Source organism: Peromyscus eremicus, chromosome 4, assembly GCF_949786415.1.
Source record: "Peromyscus eremicus chromosome 4, PerEre_H2_v1, whole genome shotgun sequence".
Lineage (NCBI taxonomy): Eukaryota > Metazoa > Chordata > Mammalia > Rodentia > Cricetidae > Peromyscus > Peromyscus eremicus.
Window position 1 is genome coordinate 44,908,376 of NC_081419.1, and position 22,542 is coordinate 44,930,917.

At 38.4% G+C, this 22,542-nt stretch overlaps 1 protein-coding gene across 3 annotated transcripts in view; it reads right to left on the reverse strand.

The window, feature by feature from the left end:
• The window catches only part of Scn9a (sodium voltage-gated channel alpha subunit 9), an 86,441-nt gene that overhangs the window by 50,038 nt on the left and 13,861 nt on the right, over positions 1-22,542 (reverse strand). For 2 of the 3 annotated variants that reach the window (XM_059259167.1, XM_059259168.1), the window contains exons 7-14: positions 16,842-16,905; positions 15,559-15,700; positions 13,089-13,295; positions 9,718-10,005; positions 7,116-7,454; positions 4,208-4,337; positions 2,660-2,898; positions 386-559 (exon numbers count right to left, since the gene is read on the reverse strand). In XM_059259167.1, the coding sequence (XP_059115150.1) occupies positions 386-559; positions 2,660-2,898; positions 4,208-4,337; positions 7,116-7,454; positions 9,718-10,005; positions 13,089-13,295; positions 15,559-15,700; positions 16,842-16,905 (1,583 nt within the window). Of the gene's footprint in view, positions 1-385; positions 560-2,659; positions 2,899-4,207; positions 4,338-7,082; positions 7,455-9,717; positions 10,006-13,088; positions 13,296-15,558; positions 15,701-16,841; positions 16,906-22,542 lie in introns of all 3 variants that reach the window. The other variant, XM_059259166.1, reaches the window with a different exon arrangement.

The following is a 22,542-nucleotide window of genomic DNA, read 5'->3' on the forward strand; positions in this document are numbered from 1 at the left end:
TGTGTGACAAGGATTTAAACTTTAGTCATTAATCCCATAAATCTATGTACATATTATGCATAAATTTTTGCAAATCATAATCTTCTTACTGTGAAATACATCATTACATATCAGATTAAAAGTGTTTCTGTCATATTAGAATACATCATTAAACAGAACTGGACGTAATTTTAAGTTCCTAATTAAACATGAGGTTCTATCCCTTTAAGTGCACTTGTAAATAAATGGATTTTATTTTGCTAAATGTAAGATTTGATATTGCCTTCAATTCAACTTCTAAAAGTTTTAAATAATAATACTATAGAGTAAAAAAACGAATGAAACCCCAAACAAACCTTATACCCCTTCACTATAGAATATAGCAATATCTTTAGTTTCTACTTACCAATCTGAATGACCGCAGGACTGATAATCCTTCCACATCTGCTAGGAAAAGCTCTACCAAACTCAGTGTCACAATAAGGCTGTCAAAAATATTCCACCCTACTTGGAAATACTCATAGGGATCCATGGCTATTAACTTCAGTACCATTTCAGCTGCGAAGATCCCTGTAAAGATCTAAATGAAACACAGCATTTTTCTGTTATTGGAAAGTACAGAACCATCCTGATGGTGACAATGACTATTAGTAGTGACCATGTCCCACGTAACATGCTAGATACTTCAAAAGTCACTGTTGTCTCATTTTTTCCTATAAGCAAGGCATACACTTCTTATAGTTTTCATATAAAGACCAAAAACTTAAAAAGCTCTGGTTATCATGTCAGTTTTCATCATCAGAAATAGCATTTAAAAGGATCTTATTAAAACTCCAGAGACATAAGCTTTTGACAACTGGCCAATCATTCTTTATTAATACATCTATCTATCTATCTATCTATCTATCTATCTATCTATCTATCTATCTATACTTCTTTCTTTATATTATTCATTATCTATATCTATCTATCTATCATCTATTAATCTATCTATCTATCTATCTATCTATCTATCTATCTATCTATCTACTGATAATCTATTATTTATCTACCTATCACTTATCCTATTTTCTATCTATTATCTATTTGTTATGTATCTATCTAATCATCTATTTATTTGTACATCTATCATTTATATATCTGGTCATTTATTTACTGTATATCTACTTATATATCATATATCTACTCAGATATTGAATTTTTGATTCACTTGCCTTTTCTATTTTTTTCTGCTCATAGAGTCATAAAGAACACATTGACTCAACTTTTGAAGGTTTTTTAAGGCAGAAGAAAAGTGTTTTAACCTCCATGGGGTCGATAACCTTAGATACCTAAAGCACTGACTCAAAAAGTGTATCATAAAACACAATTAATGCATTACACAGGTTTCAAAGGGCTCAAAGATGTAACATAAAAGTTTTTTTTTTTTGCTTATGACTCCTGTGGCACACTTTGAGCTGGAAAAAATGGTTCTGAGGGAAGTGATGAAATGATTAAAAACAAGAATTATGAAACCCTAGCAGGGAGCTGTCCACTCTGGGGTTGTGGTGGTAGATATGAGACTAGGTGGACTTCTGAGTTCATGTGCTATAGTAAACTCAGAAGGAAGACACTGATCTGCGTAATCTATGCCTCCATCAGTAATTAGAAAGCACATACTTCTGCCTTTTGCCAAAGAGAAATACAAGGAAAGAAGAAAAAAATCAAATGCAGAAATCAGCTCTGGATATTTGTTCAAAGTCCTAACTGGTAAGATGTTGGGGAATATTATTTTAATGTATGTTACTTTTGTTTATGTTGTATTTGTTTAACTCTGTGAAGCTGTGCTACTGTGCCTATGTAAAACACCTGATGGTCTAATAAAGAATTAAATGGCCAATAGCAAGGCAGGAGAAAGGGTATGTAGGGCTGGCAGGCAGAGAGAATATATAGAAGGAGAAAACTGGAAGGGGAGATCAAATACAAGAGAGAAGGAGGAGGACTCCAGGGGCCAGCCACCGAGCTACACAGCAAGCCATGGAGTAAGAAAGAAAGGAAGGTATACAGGAACAGAAAAGAAAGTCCCAGAGCAAAAGATAAATGGGATAATTTAAGTTAAGGAAAGCTAGGTAGAAACTAAGCCAAGCCAAGGCCAGGCACTCATAACTAAGAATAAGCCTCCATGTGTGATTTATTTGGGAGCTGGGTGGTGGGACCCCAAAAGGAGAAAAACAGACAAACAAACAAACAACAACAATAGAAGACTAAATTTGGCTTCAAACTAAGGTCTTTGAAATTATAAAGGTCTGGATTCCCCACCACCACTATTTCAGAATAATACAGCCAAAGCGTTTCTAAAAACATGCTGAGAATGTATTCATTCAGGAAGTGGAATGTAATGATAAAAAGTGTTTTTAAAAACATTTCAAACTTTGAAATGTTGACAGATATCTTGGCAGTTAAAGGACATTGTAGTTCTGAAATGGTAACATATTTGAAAATGATATAGCTATTTACAGGAACCCACATGACTGGAAAAGTACCTTAAGATAGTATATAGTATCAGAAGCTTGACTTTGTAGCTGGAGTCATATGGTAAACTTAATATCTGCATAATTAGTTGTAGATACAGAAGTTTAAAAACCAGAAGGAAATGAAAAGATGACACCCAGAGAGAAAAGGTTGTGGGGACACAACTCACCAGGTTCCCCACGGCAAGTACGTTTTTGAATTCATCAGTCATTGGATGGTGCTCCATAGCCATAAATAATGTGTTTAGAACTATGCAAATGGTAATTGCAAGATCTACAAAAGGATCCATTACAATAAAGTAGATGAACTTTTTGAATTTTATCCAATATGGAGAGCAATTCCAGATTAAAAATGTGTGAGCGAATCTGTACCACCATGGTGGACATTTTTGTCTAGACTCTTCAAGCTCTGGAAAGAAACAGCAAACATGAAATCACTCACTGGTCTAGTTTACTCACTACCAGGTAGAAATCAGCAATAAAATCTAATATTCAAACAAATGTTGTGGTTTAATTTTTCTATAAAAGTGCTATTTCTTTGAAAACCCAGAAGACTGTGTTAAAGTTTTGTACCACATATTTACTGGCGAGATGAAGCAGAGAAAGGTATTAACGACCAAATGCAGACATAGGGGCACCTCTCAGATAAATATCCACTAGCATAGTGATGAGGAGAAGACTCAGATGGTCAAGTGTGTGCCATGTCATGAGGACCTGAATTCTTATCTCTAGAACCTAGGAGAAACCTGGGCTGTAGTGGGTAGCTGTTGCAGCCTTGACATTGAAACACTGCCCCGAGTGTGACGGCAAGTAACTGCCACATCTGCCTGTGACCTGGCCCTGGGGCATGGCCAAGAAGAGATCCCTTAAGGCCCCAGGTGCATACATGCTTAACTCTCTCTCTCTTCTTGATCCCTCGTGGTGCTGGAGGCTGGATTGTAGACCAAGCCAGATTTCTCCACTGGGTTGCACCTTGTCTCTCCCGGATCCTGTAACTGAGCCCTTACTGCCTCTAAGTTATCCCAGAAATAAACTTCTTTCAATTACTAGATAAATTATGTGAGATTGCCTCCTGAATAATAGCAATCCTGGGCACTATGGTTTATGCTTGCAATCACAACACTAGGGAGGTGGAGGCAGGAGAATTATGAGGTTTGGTGGTCAGCTAGTCGGGTTGAATCAGTGATTTCCTGGTTTCATGAGAGACCCTGTCCCCAAAATTACATGGGGAACAGTAGAGGAAAACATTCAATGTCAATGCACAAATGCACCACACACATGTGCACATACACCTCCCCAACACATGGTTATCATTACTACTGATAAAACACCATTTTTTTGTATGAAAGTTACAGTTCATTTATTAAATGTTTTTACATATATAACACTACGTTTACATATACATAAATTATATGTGTAACTATAAATTATAGTATTCTAACATATACATAAATTTTGGTGATGTTTATTAATTAAGATAACCTGCTTCTTATTTGAACACTTTTCAAAGGTTTAATCGAATACAATGGCATATAAATTCATCTGCTCATGAGATTTTTAACTTCTTTTCATAAAATTAATATTTCTTTTTAGTTATTCCTTTTCATCTTTAACATGCTTTGAATTATTCTTAATAATTTCACATATTTCTTTAAAGGTGATTGTAGTTTATATTAATTTCATTTAAGAACCCATAAGCTAAAATTATTATCACATACCTTCTACAGTGTTGGTTAGAATGCTTGCCCTACTCATTGCTCTTTGCCTGAGATGCGGATCATTCAGCATGTCTTCTGACAGGAAGTAAGAACTGGAGAGTCTTTTTTTGCGCATTTGATTAGTTGTGCCCTAATGGGGGAAAAAGGTGACTAATTACAGTCTTAAAAACATAATTCTAATATAGCATAAGTAGAAATAAAAACTGGCTTGGGTAGCTGTAATGAATAATTAAAAGTAGAGATTAGATTACTAGATTCACATGATGACTTCTACTTGCTAGTTGTATGCAAGAGGAAGGTTACTTAATGCATCCATCATAAGTAAAATGCTTATAACAAAAAATCTTGCCTTATACTCTTGTTTCAGGGGTTTCAGGAAATGTTCTTAATGATATTCTCATTATAGCACTATCACTATAGTTCTCATTATAGCACTATTGTGTTGTCTCTGCATATACAACTTAATCAAATATTTACCAAGGGAATACTATACATAAAACAACTAGACAAGAGATGTAGAGGTATGTGGACAAAGGGGTAGAGTCAAATACTCTAATTTCAGTAATTGTTATTCCCACTGTTTAATGAGGTACCAATATGAATGAAAACTACTTTAAGAATTTTTTCTTAGAGCTGAAAGATACTTAATAACACAATATGTAGATAGCACTAAGTGATTCAGTTTGAAAAAGATATTTAGGACTGATGGCAAATGCAGCAGCATGGAGAGTGTAGGCTTTATCTCAAAGAGGTGACTGCAGTGCAGCTCTAACAACCATTGACATGCAGTAATTTGAACTGAGGCATGCTAGGCATATTCATCTTTAAGAGAAAATGATTGTTTTTCAAGCATGCCAACCGACTTAAAAAAACAAAAACAAACAAACCAATAAACAAAAAGTGCTGCATCGGTCTTTCAAAGTACACACCCTCATACACATAATATACATAAACAAATCTACAACCTTACAGCTGTCATGTACTAGCATGTATGTGCTATGTGATAGAGTAGATACTTTACCAATATATATATATATATATTATATATGTTAATGGTTAAAAATTATATAATTACAAGGATGCAAAGTTGTATGTAGTTATGTATATATGCATATCAAAATGTAGACATGTATACATAATCATATTTGTATATATGTGTATGGGCATTTAATGCTGTGCTTTCTCTGCTAAACTCTCTTTATTCCCCCAAATAAAAAAGAACTTAATACAAATTCTTTTTCTCATAGGCATGTCTATAGTGTACAGATTTTATTATTTGTCATGCACTGATAGATGTGTACATGTAAACTGTGCATTATGCCAGACCTCTATGATGATCACACTTGTAATTCTTCAGGTTTTATAACTTTAGCTTTTTAGTTTTGTGGTTTTGATTTCCTCTAGTAAAAAGCCAATTCTTAAGTAAAATACTTCTTTTAAAAATGTTAAATCACCTACAAATACGACATAAATTGCACATCGTTTTACAGATTACAAACATCATTGAAATATAAAGCTTAAGTATCATTTCATAGAAATGTAACATGCTGCTTCACAAGAAGAAACCAGTTGAACAGGCAGGCTTAAGCTGTATCATGCAAGCATAGAGGTTGCAAAGTTACCCCAGAGCACGTGCATGTTCTTCAAACTGAAATGTGTGTATGCAAGACTTTGATGGAACTTTATTCCCACCTCAAATACTGCACAGTTTGCTAATACAAACACATGGATAAATAGTGTATGATGGAAACTTGGTGGGTTAACAACAGCCCTTGCTGACATTTGGTAATGCAGCATAACATAACCACTGGGCAAAATATGGATCCTCCAGGAACCAGAAAAATCTGATCTTCAAGCCTAATCAGACGTTTTTTAAGGGTTCAGAGACCCAAAGACACTGGGAATGTTATGTGAGGATAGCTACATTTTTAAATTTATGTTTATTTGTTTCAGATATTTTTCTATTAATAGACTTCAAAAAATGCATTTAAAATGAAAGTGATACATTCATTTGTTTAGAAGAATAAGTATAGCAATTCTAAATTATATGTAAGCTTAGAAACCTAACATCCATTGGAGAGGCAGTAGGGATGGAGGTTAAGAGCCTACCCTTGGGACATAGGGCCTTTGTGGAAATGTCAGAGCTGCTCCTGAACTATGGTTACATGTGGTTTATTTCTCCTGTTTGAGATGATAATAATATATCATCTCGTACAGATGTTGTAAAGCTTAAGACGGTGTTTGCTGTTATTACTGTTGTTATTAACAACTCAAGTAAGAGTCTCTTGCAATAGGTATATATTAAGTGACCTGAAATAAACAGAAGTGGCAAGAGATCCATGTTTCTCTACAGAAATGAGGCCTGTTTACTAATAAGGTCAGCCTACTCAATATGCTATAGGCATAAATGTTTTCTAAAGTGATGATTTGCAACCTGTAACCATGACACATTACGAGCACGGGATATAAAATATCTTTGTTTGTTTAAAATGTATGTATGTATTTTTTAAATTACGTGTTTGTGTGTCTGTGTTAAGCACACGTGAGTGCAGTACCCACTGGTGCCAGAAGAGGGAGCCATATCTCATGGAATCAGAGTTACAGTGGTTACTTTTGTGAGCTGCCTGACTTGGGTGCTGTGCCATAGGGCCCTTATTCACTGAGCCATCTCTCTAGCCCCATAAAATCTTTGAATCGGGTAATCACAGTACCTAACATGGGGACTGAACTATGAATTGAAGCTGTGTTTTCACAGGGAAGGCATCACCAAATGCAGAGCCATTCACAGGCTAGAGAGCAGACCCCCCCAGCAGAGAGACTGACTGATGCACCAGTAAGAGCCCAGGCATGCCTGAGCTATGGAAAACATCCTTACGCTGTCGTCAGAAGTTGCCTTATCTATTATCACCTCTGGAAGAAGCTGTCCATTGGGGACCATGAGGGCTGAGGGTCCATCAACAAGCGACACCACGCCATTGCAGTCCACCGCACTGTGCATCTTCCCGTTCACCTGCAGCATTTGGGGGGACCTACTGGCCTGGCTGATGTTACTGCTGCGTCGTTCCCGGGGTCTGTGAGGCACAAATAGCGAACCCCGTCTGCTCTCGTTGTCTCCAAAAATGCTATGTTCGTCATCAGCGAATTCAGTCTCAGATCCTAGATCTCTTCCTCTACCCTTAAAACTGAAGAGGCTGGTTCTGCTGCTGCGCCTTGCCGAGAACAAGGAGTCACGAATGCTGAGTGGTGACTGCGGAAAAAGCAAGACAGAAAGTGTCTGCTGGAGCTCCTACAAATAAGAGCAGACTCCATGAAATTACCATTAAGTCTTTAGTCTTAAAGACCAGTGATGCTGTGTTTGCTTAAGAGAACCGTATTTAAAAGAAAAGCAATTCAGTAAAAAGACCAATTCTAGCAAATAAAGGCTGCACTATTAGGAGAATCCATAACCAGGACCCCAAAAAGGACCTATCCAGTTTCTAATCCTAAAACTCATCATTTAGCTTTTTGATTTATCTGTTCCTAAGTTCCATAAGAAGTTGAAATTTAAAAATGTATTTATTTTTGGGTGGGGGGACCTGTGCTAAGGCATGAGCCTAGAGGTCAGTTATCTCCTTCCACCAGAAGGGCTGGGGACCCCATTAGTTTGTAAACTAGAGACCAGATGGGTGTGCTTTAAAGGATCTAATAGTCAGTGAGATTAAGAGAAAGGGACTATAACAATTTTGGGGTTGGGACTGAGGTTGCTCCTAAGGGGAACACAGGAAAACTGTCATCTTCATAAGACTCCTGACCAGGGTAAACTGATTCCATAAATGGAAATCCAGGGCAGATTATTTAGAAGTACTAAGTTCAATAAACATTAGGGCTTGCTGTATTAAAGCCAAGTGGCAGGCACTGGGAACAGTGGACAATGAATATGACAAGGTCTTTGCTTTAGAACAAGCCTGAACTCCCTCTTGTCTTTCCTTGGATTAGTATCATAAGGATTCCAGCTGTCTCTCCTGGATTGTGCCCTGTTTGCAGACAAGGATTGATGGTCTGTTACTTCTGTGCTTCACACCCAAGGAACAGAAGCTGGAAACTCCAAGCTGTGGCCAAGATGACAGTGGCAAGAGCCCTGGACCAGGCATGGAATATAAGACTGAGAAATCTGTTCCTCTGCAGAGGACAGAGGGAGGTTTTTAGGATTGTGGGTGTGGGGTGCTTGAGCTGAATAGGGGAAGAGGGGGTGCTGCTGTGAGAGGAGAAATTAATAAGGAAAATCATCAGTAAGAAGCAGACTGGGCTAGGGATATAGGTAAGTCAGAAGTATGCTTGCCTAGTATGCATACCATCTTCAGTTCAAATCCCAGCCCTGCATTGGACATGGTCACCAATACCCATAATCTCAGCACTGGAAAGATAGAAGGAGGAAGATCAGAAGTTCAAGGTCATTCTTGACTATATAGAGTTTGAGGCTAGTCTTGGGGAAAAATAAAAGAAATAAAAGAAAAGGGAAAAAGTCTGTACTAAGCAACAGAGACAGGGAAGGAGTGGAAGTCTTCAGGTAACAGTGAGCACCCCAGTCAGGCAAACGAGGAATCCAGGAAGACAGAGGAAGCTGAGAAGGTGAAGCCAAAGCCAATCGGTGATCTGTACAAGGTGTGATTCTTGATCTTCAGTGTTCATTTAGCAGAGTGACCCAACCCATAGGTATACGTCTGTTGTGACAACAATTGAGGTGGGGCTGTGTAATGGGTAAATGTTTGGTAGCTCTGGAGCCATGGCTCATCTCATGGGTTTGCAGGGGGATCTGGGGGTGGAGGTTTCAGTGTAAAAAGCAAAACAGTGAGAGGAAAAATCCACAGGAGAGGAATTCATTTACTAGGCAACCAGAAGCTTCTGTGCTTGGAGTGGAGGATGTCAAAGGCATATCTGCCTGGTGCTTTGGTCCATGCTAGTCTAGAGGACTGAAGAAGGGAGAGGCACCAGTCTAAGATTATGGCCTGGCACCTGCCTTCCTTCCTTCCTTCCTTCCTTCCTTCCTTCCTTCCTTCCTTCCTCCCTCCCTCCCTCCTTCCTTTCCTTCCTTCCTTCCTTCCTTCCTTCCTTCCTTCCTTCCTTCCTACCTTCCTTCCTTCCTTCCTTCTTTCCCTCCTCTCATCCTCTTGTTCTTATCATAAATGAAGTCTTAAAAACATTGACTAAATACAACAACGAAAATTAATCTGTGAAGTGAACAAACTCTTCAGTCCTACAGTAGTTTTGCAGGAACATTTTATTTTATAAAAAAATGTTTCTTAGAGAAGATATGGCAATTCTGAAACAACTGCTTTTCTTTTTTATGAAAATGACAACTTAACTGAAAAAAAAATATACATCTCTTTTCTTTCCATAAACACCCAGCCAAAGGTAGTGTTTTAGGTAAAACATGGTGGTGAAGCCCCCTTCCTCTCCTGGGCCCCGACTCCAGAGTTAAACCTTGCTCTGCCTGTTGACTGTAGAGCCTCGCCTGGTGATGCCAGCAGTACCTGGTTAGGAGTGGACAACCTCTTCTCCCGGGCACGGTGGTGCCCTTCCACCCCGAGATGGCAGCTTTTCCTTTTGATGCTTTCATCTGATTCTGACTTGGACAGTTTCTCGTCATCACCTTTTTCCTCACCACTGGAGATCTTCTTCTGGTTCTTTTTCTTTCTTCTGTTTCTTCTCTCCTTGGCACTCTTTGAGCTCAGCCTGGAGGTTTCTGAAGAACTCTCGGAGAGACCCATCATCCTGCTCCGCCCAATACTAGTGTACTCAGCAGCGGCTGCAGCGATCGCCTGTTGGGCCATGACAATCAAAGCATTTAAGTAATTTCCAAACCTTGACAAAGCAAGTCTCAGGGTACCCAATCTGTGCAGGCAGTGACAGCTCTTGTCCAGGAAGTGACCTACATTTTGCTGTATTATGACCAGCCAGCCTATGAAGCATGTTCTCTTCCTCCCACACATTATAATAAAGTTTCAGTATCTGCAACTCTTACATGTTGTGAACTTTCTTAGAATTAAGCAAATTGAAGTATTATGTGTTGAAATTTTACAGATACTTTTGCAATATAAAACTCACACAAACTGTGTGCTAAGATACTGAGTTTGCAGATCAGGTAAGCAACTCAGTGTCAACAATGGAATCTGGCACTCCATAGCTTAGTGAGAGTAGTATATCTGAAAATGAAAATGAGTTATTAAGGAAATAGCCTGTCAAGAAAAATTGTAAGGTCAATGATTCTTATCTTAAGAAATTTGTGAGATCTCAGAAGTGAGCTGTACCAGGGATAGAAGGTACTTGTATCACCTCACTGGAAAAAAAAATTGCTTTTTAAAAATAGAATAATAGTACTGGGCTCTACCCTAGAGTTTATGACTTCCCGAGTTATTTAGCTAAATGGCATGTTGTTAAGTTGTCTTCTAAATATTTATGTTCATACCCCTGTACTTGGGCTGTCCACAGTCATGGTCATAGAAGCCTATTTTTGCAGTAGGCGACAGTTAATGCAGAAGTGAATGATTGATCTAAGTACTGAGAATAAGAAACTGAGTGCTCAGCCCTAAATGGGACATCCATCAACCCCCTTACCCACATACAACAAGGCTCAGGGAAAAAAAATCACAGAAAAGGAAGTAACAAGGATGTAAGAGCCAGAAAATGGGGTTTAGTGCTTTGAAATGTTGACTTCTGGGCATGATGTGGCTATCACATCCAAGAACCCAGAGCAACCGTGGTTATCTGCACAAGACCTGCACAAGAGCAAGCCAACCAAAATTCAGGCAGTAATGGGGAAGGTGCTCTCGGGCCCCAGCCCTTAATGAGGGGCTACTGGCAGTTGATGGCAGCTGGGACAGGGAGAATCACTTTTTCTTTGTGTGTAAAGCCATTGCTAGTTTTCCCATGGTCCAGGGGATGATAATCATGCACCTATGGGCAGCACTAATCGGACTTAGTAGATCATCAAAAAAGAAAAAAAAAAGACATGAAATTGGGAGGGGTGGGCTAGGAGATTTAGAGGAAAGGAGAGTGAGGGGAGTGGGTATGAGTAGATATGAATATTTCCTTGTTTATGTGTTTGAAATTCTTAAGAGTAAAGGAAAATTATTTAAGAAAACTAGAAAAAAGATGCAAAGGAAAAGTAAGAAAGTACCTACAATCTTACCCTCAGAAAGGAGTTGTGGTAATATTTCTCCAGGTCATTTGTGTATTTGGGTAACATTTAAATTGTGATTGTATCCTGTGTATCATTCCACCCATTTTAGCAATGTTTTCCTCAAGACAGAATTTTCCCAAAAACACATAACTTTATAGATGAATACAATGTCAAGACTCAAAGATATCATAATCCTACTACATGTTTTTGGACTCTTTGAAATGAGTTATATTTCTGAATTTTAACATTATTAAAATTCTGTACAACACATATTTATGCATCAGGGTTTCTCCGTATCACAGATTATTGGTGGGGGCTAATGCTAGAGTCATTCAAGAGGTTAACTATACCAAATTACCTGACAGGTTTTAAAGCTTTTACTAAACATTTGAGATTATCTGTCTCTGTACAGGTCCTCCCAGCCTTTTCTACTGAAGTATGCCTTTGCAGAGAAGATTATCAGGCACTGTGCCTTACTCTTAAGTGGTCACAATCCTTAGTGTGGCTGTCTGAATCTGAAAGTTTATAACATTAGCAAAAAATAATAAACTTTTTTTAATCTCTAAACTATTGACTAATATTATTTGTTACAGTTACATATTCTTACAATTATGAGGGTCACTTCACAAGATAGAGTCCATGCCTGGTACTATCAACTAAGTTAAAAACCCATGACTGAGGAGGTCTTCAACCCTATGTGGGAGTGTACTGATGCTAATTAGCTAAATTGACATGGTGACAAACAGGCTGCTTCCTAAACAGCTGTGTTTATTCCTATCAACAAATGTCATTCTCAGTCTTAACCAGAGAAACTTCTCTTGGCAGTGAAAGGTGGTGACTGAAGAGTTTTATGACTTCTCAAAACACCAAGAATAAGTGATAGCTGAGTGTACAGCCCTCAAAAATTCCGTTCATATCACTCTTCGCAAGGCTCTGGGAACAATGCTAAAGTGGGGACAGGAATAAGAGAGATGAAATTCTGTGACATAAGAATGACACAACCAATGACATCAGAGCAGCAGAGGCTGCCAGCAGTGGGCTTGCACAAGACCGGGACTGTCAGCATCCAATTATATATTTGGAGGGCCCATGTGGCCCTACCCTCCCTGCTGACTAATGAGCTACTGATGGATTCTGAAGGAGAGGTAGACATTGTCTTCAGTATTGTACCCACTGATTAGCTCAGGAGATTCAAGTGAATAGTAGCAAATCTGTGGACATAGACAACCCTAGTTAAACTCAGTGGGTTAAAAAAAAACAAAAAAAGACATGGCTGTGGGAAACCATGGACTTGTAGAGTGGGATTGCAGGGTAATCAGGTGAGAGGAAAGTAAGAGAGGGTTAGGGTGGCAATAATCAGAATGTACTATCTGTGTATGAAATTGCTAATGAAAAACTATTATCGCTGAAAATGTACACAATTCTTATATTCTTCCAAACTGTCATGCTGACACATTCTGGGTGGTAGAATTTGTGAGCAATGTCTCAAAACATCTGCTATGAAACTGGGAGATTATTTTGGGAGGTGTCAGTTCTAACTCTGTTTAGAACTTATTCGTTCCAAGCACATTAGAAACAAGAGAATGTGATTTACACTGCCAACAGGAATTGTTTCTTGGCTTTTCCGCCAATATCAAGGGCAGTCTACAGAAATCAAGAGAGATGACATGGAAAAGACCTTTGTCTCCCCTTTGCCTTTATATTTTAATGACAAATACTTACCTCAGCTTCTTCCTGCTCTTTTTTGAGTCGGTCTAACATCTGCTGAAATTCTAATTCTTTCTGTTTAGCTTCTTCGATGTTGGCCTGATTCTGTTCCTCGTACGCCATGGCTACCACAGCCAGGATCAAGTTTATCAGGTAAAAGGAGCCCAGAAAAATCACCACGACAAAGAAAATCATGTAGGTTTTGCCAGCAGCACGCAGGGTCTAGGGATGGGGAGGGACATTGTTATTTTAATAATACAAACATTTTATTAAGTTTTTTCCTTGTGGTTCGTATACAAAGAACATACAAATCAGATATTTTGTATAATTTTAAGTTATAGAAATATAAATGAAAATAATATATTTGAAGAAAATCAGTATTAAACAAACTTTTTTTTTAATATTATAAAAGTTATAGCAATGTAATGAACTGGCACTAAAGGTTTGATTTTTCATTATATATGATAATATAACAATCCCTCATTTTCCACATTTTTTGAAATTACTGGTAATTTTAGCTTCCATGCTGTCTTTTAATTTTTTGAAACAGGCCCCTTATTGTTACAATCCTATTCTTTCCTTTTTAAAGCATGGCTTATCGTTTTAAACTTTGATGCAGACAGACTGCCCTATTGATTGAATTTATCTATTGATCTCAGGGATATTTATTTTTATCTAGTTTCACCATGAATAATTTTTAAATGCAGCTTGTCTTCTGCCATGTACTTCATTTTTAGATTAATTCAAAATCATACAGAGATACTAGGGAAACTTACCTACCTCTGAAATCTCTAATGTTTAGTTACCCAATTCCAGGTTCTATCACTCTGTTGTTATTGTTTTTCTCTTGAATAAATTTCTAGAATTGGAATTATTAGGTTAATGGAAACATTTATTTTGACTTTCATTAACTTTCTACAAAGGTTACTACCAGTGTGTGAAAAGTTTAACTTCCATTTCTCGACTTAAATATGTCCATCTTTTCACTTCCCTTTGTAAAATGATGTGTCAATATTTTTATTTATAGGACCTTAATTTGGTTAAGATAAACTCCTTGTCTATATTTATAAAGCATGGGGACTATGCTGTGGATACTCTGGAGGATGAAGAAAGAGGGCCATGTGAGCCCAGCAATCAAGCATTCTTAGAATCTGTTTCTACCTCTGCATTATTACTATTACTTTTATTTTCCTACAAAAGATATTTTTATACAATTTTATAACATTTATAATATTCACAGAAGAGGCCAAAAGAAGTACCTGTAGCAATTCTGAGAAAGGAAATTCATGGCTGCATGGAATAATAGATTTATCATTTCAACCACTTTCCTTTTGGGATTGGGTGCTGAGAATATATAATAAACACACAGAGCCCATATGGCAAGTGCCTCACATCCATGCTAGAGTAGATAGCGATGTGAATGAACAGTAGAGCAGATTGATGTTGTAAGCTGAGGAATATTTAAAGGGCCATGAAGTCCAGAGGAGGAAGTAATTGACAAAGAAGAGAAAAGTTTGGTGTTGTTTGAGTTTTAAATGATATTATAATAAAAAACCAGGAGCCAGATGTTGGGGTAAATGCTAAAGGATCAGAGAGACAAATGAACAAGCCACAGCCGCTTCTCACCTTGTCAACTCCACCAATCCTCTGACTGAATGTCTCTGAATCCTCAGCCGAAAGAGGTCCAGCCAAAAAGACTCTAGTTCCTGTTTCCTCATGCCTTGTATACCTTTCTCTGCCCAGCCATGTTACTTCCTTCCTAGTGCTGGGATTAATGGCATGTGTGCTTCCCAAATACTGGTAGCAAAGGCATGAGATCTCAAGTGCTGGGATTAAATGTGTGTGCCACCACTGCCTGGCTCTGTTTCTCTCCTAGACTGAATCAATTTCTTATAATCTGGGATGGCTTTGAACTCATAGAGATCCAGATGGATCTCTGGGTCTCTGTCTCCCAAGTGCTAGAATTAAAGGTGCGTGCCACCATTGCCTGGCATCTATGTTTAATCTAATAGCTTGTTCTGTCCTCTGATCTTCAGGCAAATATTATTAGGGTACAACAAAATATCACCACGGTTTGGAAAAGAACTGAGTATTTAATTGTAAATAAAGGTTCAGCACTGAAGTCTGGTGGGCACACTACAGGAGTGTCTTGCAGGCCTGTGAAGGAAGTGGTGAATGTGAAGAGGCAGTTCAAGAAACTGTGATGTTCTCTGCTCTACATCAGACCCTATGGGGTAACATACTAAGGAAGACCTAAAAATTAACGTTGCTCAGAAGATAGAAGAAAATTATTTCTGATTCAGGAACAGTCTGTTCTAGTACAAGCAGGATAAATTATCTCTAACTTTAGAAATGCACATCAGGGATTCCCATACTGTCCACAGAGATAAAGTGAAGACAACAACTACAGTCGCTCACAAGGCAGGAAACAATGTTCAATAGACATTGCCGGCCTTCAGAGATGTGTCTTCCTGTTGACACCCACCTGTTGGTAAAGGTTCTCCCAGTAGTCTTGCGTCATCAGCCGAAACAAGGCCAGGAAGGCCCAGCTGAAAGTGTCAAAGCTCGTGTAGCCATAATCAGGGTTTCTGCCAGCCTTCACACAGATGTACCCTTCTGGACACTGACTGCAGATGAAAAAGGGAATTAGAGGTCAGAATACGTTCAGCATGTAACTAAGGAGCACCATAGCAGAACGTTAAGCTCAGTATCGTGTAATAACTAAGAGCATTTAATCGGGGATCAGAAAGAATGGGCATTGCATCCCATTCTACTATTTACTAGTTGACCATTTTGCCAAATTACTTAAATTCTCAAAGCTGCACTTTCCTCCAGTGGAAATAGTAAAATAACTCACCTCAACTACTTAAGATTGACTTCGAATTTAAATAACATGATTAACCCACTCCCTGCCCATAGGACCATTTAGTAAATGGTAGATTGCATGAGCAACATATTCATCCACTCAAATCAGTGGGGTTTGCCATGAAGGCCTCTGGTAAAATGGCTTCTTTGAAAGTTATTTTTGGAGTGAATTAAAGCCAAGAACAGCCATGATACAACATTTGTGAATACTCATAAAGATTTGTGGTTTTAAACCTTTGTACTTGCTAAATGGGCAGATTGGTTTTTAGCCTTCTTAGATGAACACTGTGTTTTAAGAGTTTGGGGGAGGGGCAACACTGTTTGATTCTAGGGTTGGTAGAGTTTCCAGAGCCCAAAGAGATTCCTTTATGGGAGACAGAGCAGGAACAATGCTCCCTTGCAAACTGAAGGTGGTGTATGGAGAAGTCAAAATGGTGTTTGCATAAACAGAAAGTTCTCAAAACGCCTTTACCCTAGCCCACAGGATCCTACGTAGACTGATCAGAGCAGTATTGGTTACCTATGAGTCATATTGAATTAGGCAATGGAGAACTTTGAGGTGAAAAGAGATATTGATTTTGTTATTCTTCTTTCCAAGAAGAAAGGCCTTAAACTAGCCAACCAACTTTTAATAGGCTTTTAGGAAGTAATTCTTGTATATCCCAAGATTCCCATGACTGCTATTTTGTTTTGATTCAAGCCTTACCTCATGATCTGTCTTGCTTTCCAGCATATGCATAAACTACAAACATTTTAAAATCTCTGTTCATTGTCAGATAAAAATGAGAAAAATCAATGCCATGAAATTTATGGAAATTTTAATGTGGATTCAAAAGTGCTCATCAGAAAACTAACTGAGCATGAGATTTTTATTTTGCAACATTTTAAGCAATCGTTACATACCCAGAATCTGTGCTGAAGCCACAAAGGAGAGCATCTTTGGATCCCTCCAAGTAATAAAAATATTCTGTTTAGGAAGAATTTGAACAGTATAGCATTACAGGATGTAAGCTGTAAGAGTCATATGGCAAGTAAGTTAATGAATATAGACACGTATGCAAACATCTAAGTCTGATCCCTGGTAATGAGCATTCCTTTGCTTTTATATTCTCATGTATTTGTAGTGGGTAGCCATTCCAGCTTTGATCTGGAAGTTCCAACCCCCCATTGAGGCTTCGGTAACTGTCCCGCCTACAAGGCGGGGCCAAGAGAGGGCCCTGAAGATCCGAGATCCAGATGCACTGCCCTCTCTTGGTTCCTGGACCCTGGACGCTAGAGGTAGACCGAGCAGAGTTCTCCAGAGAACACCGCTGGACTGCACCAAGTCTTCCCCAGACCCTGCAACCTACCTATTCCTTCATTTGTAAGTTACGCCATTAATAAACCTCCCTTTAAACTATGTAGAGTGGCCTTAATAATTTCACCAATATATATTATTTATAAAATATCTACTTATAACATTTTACGGGCCAGTGAATGATTATGAAGACAAAAAATGATAAACAAAACCACTAGCTTTGGGAAGTTTTCCTTTATCTGGTGCACATGGATGTTGGTGTATGTAGAAAAAAACAATTAACAAGTAAATAATATGTGCAGTAATTTCAGATAGTGGCTGATTTGGGCCTTCATTGTTGCCATCAAGGCTCTAGTGTTGAAGGTTTCGTTCTTCAGTGCACAAAATCAGAGTTAGTTAGTGTCCTTGGGATGTTATTGACTGAATCAAAATGGCTCTAAAGTCATGAATGAATTAATGCGTTATGGAGCCAATCTTAAGGGGGTATTGAGAGGCATCAGAGAACTATGAAGGTCAGGCATAGTTGGAAGAAGAATGTAAGTCACTGGGGGATATTCCTTTGAAGGACACATTTTGACCCTGGTCCCTTCCTCCATCTCCACCTTTCTTTTTCTGCCTCCTGGCGACCATGAGATGAGCATTCTCTTTAGCTATGCTCATTATCATAATGCTCTGCCTTACCCAAGACTCAGAAAAAATAAAGCTAAGTAACCATGGACCAAAACCTCTAAAACCTTCAGCTAAACTGACTTTTTTTTTTAATTTAAACTGATTTACTCATACCTTTTTAAAATAGAGAGTTATAACTGTTCTAACAAAAATATACTAAAACAATAAGAAAAACTGTGTCCAGGAAAATCTAAAAGAAGCCATTATCCAATGTTTAAAACACGTTGTGATCACCCTGTCAGCAATGTGTTGATAGAGGAGTAAACACGGATGTAGTAACACGCCCAGGAAAACTTAGATATGAAGAAGGCATGGAATACAGTAGGTAGCAACTATTGATGGGGACAGGTGAAGTATGTGTAAGACAGAGGGTGATGAGACAACATTCATGACTAAGATGGGGGTCTGGAAAGACACATTTAGTTTTTGATAATTATAAAAAAAATGTATTCAAGGCAGTAGGTTTTAGGAAGTTTGTTAGAGAGAAGGTAGAGCTGAGGAGGAAAAAGAGGGGAAAGGAGGGTAAGGGAAGGGAGGAGACAAAGAAAGGATTCTAAATATTGTCCCAAAGTACTACATCTGAAGCAAAAGAATCAATTATGCAATACTGCAAATGGATGCAATTTATTTTACAAAATTCTCTTCTTATTCACCCACCAATCAGTATCTCCAGGACTTGAGAAGTTTCAAATGTTGAGAATTTAATAATGACATCAACTCTTATTTTTCACCTTAGACCTCTCCCGGACACCCTTTGTACCCATTTTTCATGTAAAGGATTTCCTTATGCTGATTGGAAGGCAACTCAATCTTTCAAATTACATAAAGCCCTAAAGAAGCTTATATCATCAATTCCAAATACTAGAACATTTTATTAGTGTGTATTAATTTTATAAAATAATAGACTCCACTATGATATTTCCATACATGCATATAATTCCATTCTTTTATTTTTTTAAAGGACTCAAATTCCCATTTGTCTCAATTCAACAATGACAACAAAATGTGATTATGGGACTTTTGTAGTAATAATGGAATTAATTCTTTGAAGTTGAATAGTCTTATGCAATTAAATTATCTAACTGCTTTAGCTGCTGCATTTGTGAATTGTAGTTAGAAATACCTATGACATTCTTTAATGATTCATATATGGCTTTGCAGATAGAGCAATAACAATACATACTAGTATTGAAGGGCATACTAGTCACCGAAGGACAAGCACTACTCTCATTAAACTATCATTTAATTTCAAAGGAGATTAACCAACTGGCTCACACACCAGCTTCTTGTTTTAAAAGCAAAACTGAAAAACATCTTACTTAGTGAGACTTAATAAATAACTTTGAAAGAAAAATTCCATGCTTCCGTGATGATGAGTCCGGCAACACAAAGATAGTCAAAGCAAGATGCAATTTTTTTATCCCTTTTTTACATGTTTATTTACTTACTTTGTGGTTTTCATATAAGGTTTTTGCCATGTATCCCAGGTTTACATAAAACTCTATGTAACCCAATCTTATTTCGAACTCTTATCCTCTAACATCTGTCTCCTAAATGTAGAGGTTATAGACATGGGCTACTACATTTCGCTCTTAATGTCACTTTTCCACACATAAACCTACATAGCATTTTACTGAGGTAAGATTACCTAATGGTTAGCCATGAAACTAACACTGAATATTCAGCAGCCATTGAAGAGCTGAATCACTGGAAGAGGCTCTAGGGCTATCTGAATGCTCACACTACCAGGCTTCTATTTAATTCAACAGGCATGATGAAAGGCCTAGCAACGCAGCTACCTCACTCTGCTCTTGTGATTACAATCCTTTCTAAGTAGCCATTGAATTTGTAGGCTAATTGGCCCCAAGGGAATATATTTTTAATATCTAAATGAAAGGAGAAATGAGCTGGAAAGAGAAAGTGGCCATTGTGTAAAATCTAAAATAAATGATTCTGAGAGTGACTTATTAACTGATATAACCATGACTCATTAACTTAACCACTAGTTACACATTGAGAATTGAAATTATAGTCTCAGGACCTGTGAATATAGCTCAGTGGGTAGAATGCTTGCCCAGCACACATGGAGCCCTAAGTCTGATACACTACACTGCATAAGCTAAGTATGTTGGGTCATACCTATAATCCCAGTACTTAAGAGGTAGAGTCAGGGGGATCAGAAGAGCAAAGTCATCTTTATAGTGAATTCAGTGCCAGTCTGGGATACATGAGATTAGGTCTGGGTCAAAAAAGGAAGACATATGTACATATAAAGGCTTCATGTTCATGATACTACTACGTGATCAAGGATACTTATAAGATTAAGTACATTTCTTTGTGTGTGGTAAAGTTTTTCCAAAAATAACTAGAAAATGAGGTTCTGACATAATGATTGGTTTAATCAATTTATGGACTAAAATCTTGAACTGACTGTAGAAAGGGGGTAGAACTATGCCCTGTGGTGCTTGTTTGAAGAAAGTAAGTCATTGGGGTTGGAAATTTGTCTTGTTTTATCTCCCCCTCTTCCCGTTATGGATTAGATCCTTCCTGGTAGTTAAGAGTCGAGCCTCTCTGACCAGCATGATTCTGCAGCTGTGATGTTCTGCCCCACCCTCAGCTTAGAGTCTTTATAATCAAGGACCAGACGCTGAGACATCTGAAGCCATGAGCCCAATAAATCCTTTCCTTAGGTTGTGCTTCAGATATTTGGCCATAGTGATGATAAATCTAACAAACAGCAGAAATGTCTACCAACTAGTGAATATAGAAAAATACTGTATGTATGTAAAATACTGTAAAATTTAATATAATTTCACAGTAAAAGGAAATAAGGGATTAATATACACAACATGGAAGAACTTTGAAATATTGTGGTAGTAAAAGAAGTCAAAAGCCATTAATCCGCACACCTATGAACAAATAATTTTTGACAAAGAAGCCAAAGTGCACAATGGAAAAAAGAAAGCATCTTCAACAAATGGTGCTGGCAAAACTGGATATCACCATGTAGAAGGCTGCAAATAGATCCATATCTATCACCGTGCACAAAACTTAAGTCCAAGTGGATCAAGGACCTCAACATAAATCCAGCTACTCTGAACCTGCTAGAAGAGAAAGTAGGAAGTAGTCTTGAACGCATTGGCATAGGAGACCACTTCCTAAATAGAACACCAGTAGCACAGACACTGAGAGAAACAATCAATCAATGGGACCTCTTGAAACTGAGAAGCTTTTGTAGAGCCAAGGATACGGTCAACAAGGCAAAGCAACAGCCTACAGAATGGGAAAAGATCTTCACCAACCCCACATCTGACAGAGGACTGATATCCAGAATATATAAGGAACTCAAGAAATTAGACATCAAAATGCCCAACAGTCCAATTAAGAAATGGGCTATAGAACTAAACAGAGAATTCTAAACAGAGGAAACTCAAATGGCTGGAAGACATTTAAGGAATTGCTCAACATCCCTAATCATCAGGGAAATGCAAATCAAAACAACTCTGAGATACCACCTTACGCCTGTCAGAATGGCTAAGATCAAAAACACTGAAGACACCTTATGCTGGAGAGGATGTGGAGCTAGGGGAACTCTCCTCCACTGCTGGTGGGAATGCAAGCTTGTACAACCACTTTGGAAATCAATATGATGCTTTCTTAGAAAATTGGGAATCCATCTCCCCAAGATCCAGCTATACCACTCTTGGGCATATACCCAAGGAATGCTCAACCACACCACAAGAGCACTTGTTCAGCTATGTTCATATCAGCATTGTTTGTAATAGCCAGAACATGGAAACAACCTAGATGCCCTTCAACTGAAGAATGGATAAACAAAATGTGGTACATATACACAATGGAATACTATTCAGCAGAGAAAAACAATGACATCATGAGGTTTGCAGACAAATGGATGGATCTAGAAAAAATCATCCTGAGTGAGGTAACCCAGACTCAGAAAGACAAACATGGTATGTACTCACTCATAGCAGGATACTGGATGTGGAACAAGGATGACTGGACTGCTACTCACATCACCAGGGAGGCTACCTGGAAAACAGGACCCCAAGAAAGACACGGGGATCGCCCAATGACAGAGAAATGGAATGAGATCTACATGAACAGCCTGGACATGAGTGGGGGTAGTGAAGGGCGGGGGTCGAGGGAAAGAGAGCTTGGGTGAGCGGGAGATCCCAGCTGGATCAAGAACAGAGAGGGAGAACAAGGAATAGGAGACCATGGTAAATGAAGACCACATGAAAATAGGAAGAAACAAAGTGCTAGAGAGGCTCACAGAAATCCACAAAGATACCTCCACAACAGACTGCTGGCAATGGTTGAGAGACAGTCCGAACTGACCTACTCTGGTGATGGGATGGCCAAACACCCTAATTGTCGTGCTAGAAACCTCATCCAACTACTGAGGGATCTGGAAGCAGAGATCCATGACTAGGCCCCAGGTGGATCTCTGGGAGTCCAATTAGCGAGAATGAGAAGGGTTTATATGAGCGAGAATTGTTGAGACCAAGGTTGGATAAAGCACAGAGACAAATAGCCAAACGAACGGAAACACATGAAATATGAACCAATGGCTGAGGGGTCACCAACTGGATCAGGCCCTCTGAGTGGGTGAGACAT